Source organism: Aotus nancymaae, unplaced genomic scaffold (genome assembly GCF_030222135.1).
Source record: "Aotus nancymaae isolate 86718 unplaced genomic scaffold, 86718_ANA_hifiasm-v0.15.2.pri h1tg000033l, whole genome shotgun sequence".
NCBI lineage: Eukaryota > Metazoa > Chordata > Mammalia > Primates > Aotidae > Aotus > Aotus nancymaae.
Window position 1 is genome coordinate 47,713,897 of NW_026988447.1, and position 3,330 is coordinate 47,717,226.

Sequence of the window (3,330 nt, forward strand, 5' to 3'; positions counted from 1 at the left end):
AGAGGAAAAATTCTGTGGCAAACTGTGGAACTAATTCCTATTAGTTAGCATTTATAACTGGAATAGATCGTCACTCTCTATCAAACAATATAAAAATTAGCCAGGCGTGGTGGTAGGTGCCTGTAATCCCAGCTACTCAAGAGGCTGAGGCAAGAGAATCACTTGAACCTGGGAGGCAGAGGTTGCAGTGAGCAGAGATTGTGCCCCTGTACTCCAGCCTGGGTAACAGAGTAAGACTGCATCTCAAAATAAATAAATAAAATAAAAAAGTAAAAGAAAAGACTTCAGATGCTGTATAAGAATACTCGTTTGGCTTGCTGAAAAGCTGCAAAGGCCATCAGGATCCCACGCACATGAGACTTTTACCTTTACCCAAGAAAGGAATAAAAGAGGTCAGAAGATGACAACTGTGTCCTCAACAGCCAGGCCTCAGGAATCAGTGGCTTTTGAGGACGTGGCTGTATACTTCACTAAGAAGGAATGGGCCACCATGATGCCTGAACAGAGGGCCTCGTACTGTGTGATGCTGGAAAACTATGAGGCTGTGGCCTTTGTAACAGTGCCATCCACTTCCAAACTAGCTTTGGTCTCTCATCTGGAGCAAGGGAAAGAGCCCTGTTTCACCCAACCACAGGGAGTCCTGAGCAGGAGGGGCTGGAGAGCAGGCTTTATAGGATACTTGGAACTGAGAAGATATACTTACTTAGCTAAAGCAATGTTGTGTATAATAAAATCAAAAATTCTTCAAAATCATCAATGATGGGAAGACAGGAGAAAGAGTTTAAATTCTTGACATTTAAATACCAGTTTTCCAAGTAAGCAGTTGATGTAAGAGCCACCTTAAATGATGTCAAATGCACATTTTCTTTTTCTGTAGATTTAATGTGTTTCATTGATGAAAATAATTCATTTTGATGTACCAAAAAAAAAGAGAATACTCCAATTTAAGTTAAATGATGAGAACACGTGGACACATAGAGGGGAACAATACACACTGGGCCTACCTGAGGATGGCGGGAGGGAGGAGAGAGAGGATCAGGAAAAATTACTATTGGGTACTAGGCTTAGTACCTGGTGAGGAAATAATCTGTACAACAAACTTCCATGAAACACGTTTACCTATGTAACAAAGCTGCACATCCTGCATGTGTGCCCCTGAACTTAACATAAAAATCTAAAAAAAAAAGGAGTACTGAGGCATAGTGTGGTTAATACATGCTATAGATGAAACTCGGAACCATGCCACTAAGTGAAAAGAAGCCAGACACAAAAGACTACATACTATATGATTCTATTTATATGAAATGTTCAGAAAAGGCAAATTTATAGTGACAGAAAACAGATCAATGATTGGCTGGGGCTGGGTCGGGGGCAGGGCTTATCTTCAAATGGGCATGAAGAACCCAATCTATCAACCTTCATCAGAGATCTTCTGACATCAGATCACCACGATGGCTGTACAATCCTATTAATGACTCAGCAGTTACAGGATGTACGCTTCACCTGGTGAGTTTTATAGTATCTAATCATACATCCTCAAAAAGTCTATTTAAAAAGACGTAAAAGAATAGATTAATTCTTGACTTCCTGGGACAGTGTTCAAGCATCCTTTCCATATTCACTCTTTAAACTTTACTCTGTCCCTGTGTATTCTACCTGTAACCTGTTTCTGGATTCCACATGCTAACACTGCATTGAGAATTGTGCCTCTTTATTCAGGAATATGATTGGTCTATAGTTTTGTTTTCTGCCGTCTTTGTAAAGCTTTAAACAAAGGTTAAAAATAAATGTCATACTTACACTATAGAAAGATAAATAATTTTTTTTTTTTTGAGATGGAGTCTCACTCTGTCACCCAGGCTGAAGTGCAGTGGTGCAATCTTGGCTCACTGCAACCTCCGCCTCCCGGATTCAAGTGATTCTCCTGCCTCAGCCTCCTGAATAGCTGGGATTACAGGCACCCACCACCACGCCTGGCTAATTTTTGTATTTTTAGTAGAGATGGAGTTTCACCATATTGGCCAGGCTGGTCTCGAACTCCTGACCTTGTGATCAACCTGCCTTGGCCTCCCGAAGTGCTGGGATTACAGGTGTGAGCCACTGCACCTAGTCAAAAATAAATAAATTTTATCTCCAAGTGAACAATCATTTAAAAAAGAATACTCCAATTTAACATGTAAGATGTTACAGTAGTTATTTCTTAATAAGTAAAGCTGTAGAAAACTAAGTAGAACAGAACCAGATAAGTGACTTTTGTATTTCTTTAGTTTAAAACCCTTTTATCAGTATGATAATTCATGTAAATGGACAGTTTTTCTTAGGAAACAGAAAGTCCAGAAAGAAATTTCTGGAATTGAGGACTTAAATTTGATAAAAGCAATACAAATTTTTTAATACTCATCATTCTTTACAGCATTGAACAAAACTTACTGAAAAGGACTAAGAGGGGAAATATGTAAAATGACTGTAACACAAAAGGAGTTCTGAAAATAATTATTTATAGAATTTTTTTTTTCAAGACAGGGTTCTCTGTCACCCAGGCTGGAATGCAGTGGTGGATTTTGGCTCACTGCAATCTCTGTCTTTCAGGTTCAAGCAATTCTCCTGCCTCAGTCTCCAGAGTAGCTGGGATTACAGGTGCATGCCACCACACCTGGCTAATTTTTGTATTTTTAGTAGAGACGGGGTTTTTGCCATGTTTGACAGGCTGGTCTCAAACTCCTGACCTTACGTGATCTGCTTGCCTCAGCCTCCCAAAGTGCTGGGATTACAGATATGAGTCACTGCACTCAACTACAATTATTTATAGTCTCTAAGAGAGATAGTAATAATGGTGATAACTAGTGTTTATTGAGTATTTACATGCTCATTAACTCATGTAATCCTAACAATTTTATGAGGGCTATACAATTATTATCCCCAATTTACAGATGAGTAGATTGAGGCACAGAGAAATAATGTAATTAACCTAAGGTTTGAAGTCGATTTGGATGTAATCTTTCTGGCTCAGAGCCCATGCTCTTAACTGATGTTCTATGTAACAGAAGAAAAATGATATTAGGTATAAAATAAGTCTGGGCTTTGCCACTTGTGGGACCTTAGGAGAGTTAACTATCCATTCCAAACCTGTTTGCTCATCTATAGAAGGAACCTAGCAGTATCTTTTTGGTATTGTTGTTAGAATAATTTATAAGAATTATCTAGTAATTACCATTATTTAAGAGTTAGAGGTTTTGTTTTTTTTGTCTTACATTTAATAACCATTATTACAAATTGAATTTATTATTATTTTTATTTAGAAGAAACACAATTGTAAGTCTTTGTATGATT

At 38.1% G+C, this 3,330-nt stretch overlaps 1 protein-coding gene across 1 annotated transcript; it reads left to right on the forward strand.

The window, feature by feature from the left end:
• The first annotated feature begins 400 nt into the window (after positions 1 to 400).
• LOC105731307 (KRAB domain-containing protein 1-like) lies at positions 401 to 760 on the forward strand. Its single transcript, XM_012472988.2, has one exon. It carries the CDS (start codon positions 401 to 403, stop codon positions 758 to 760), a length of 360 nt encoding a protein of 119 aa, XP_012328411.2.
• The last annotated feature ends 2,570 nt before the right edge of the window (positions 761 to 3,330 follow it).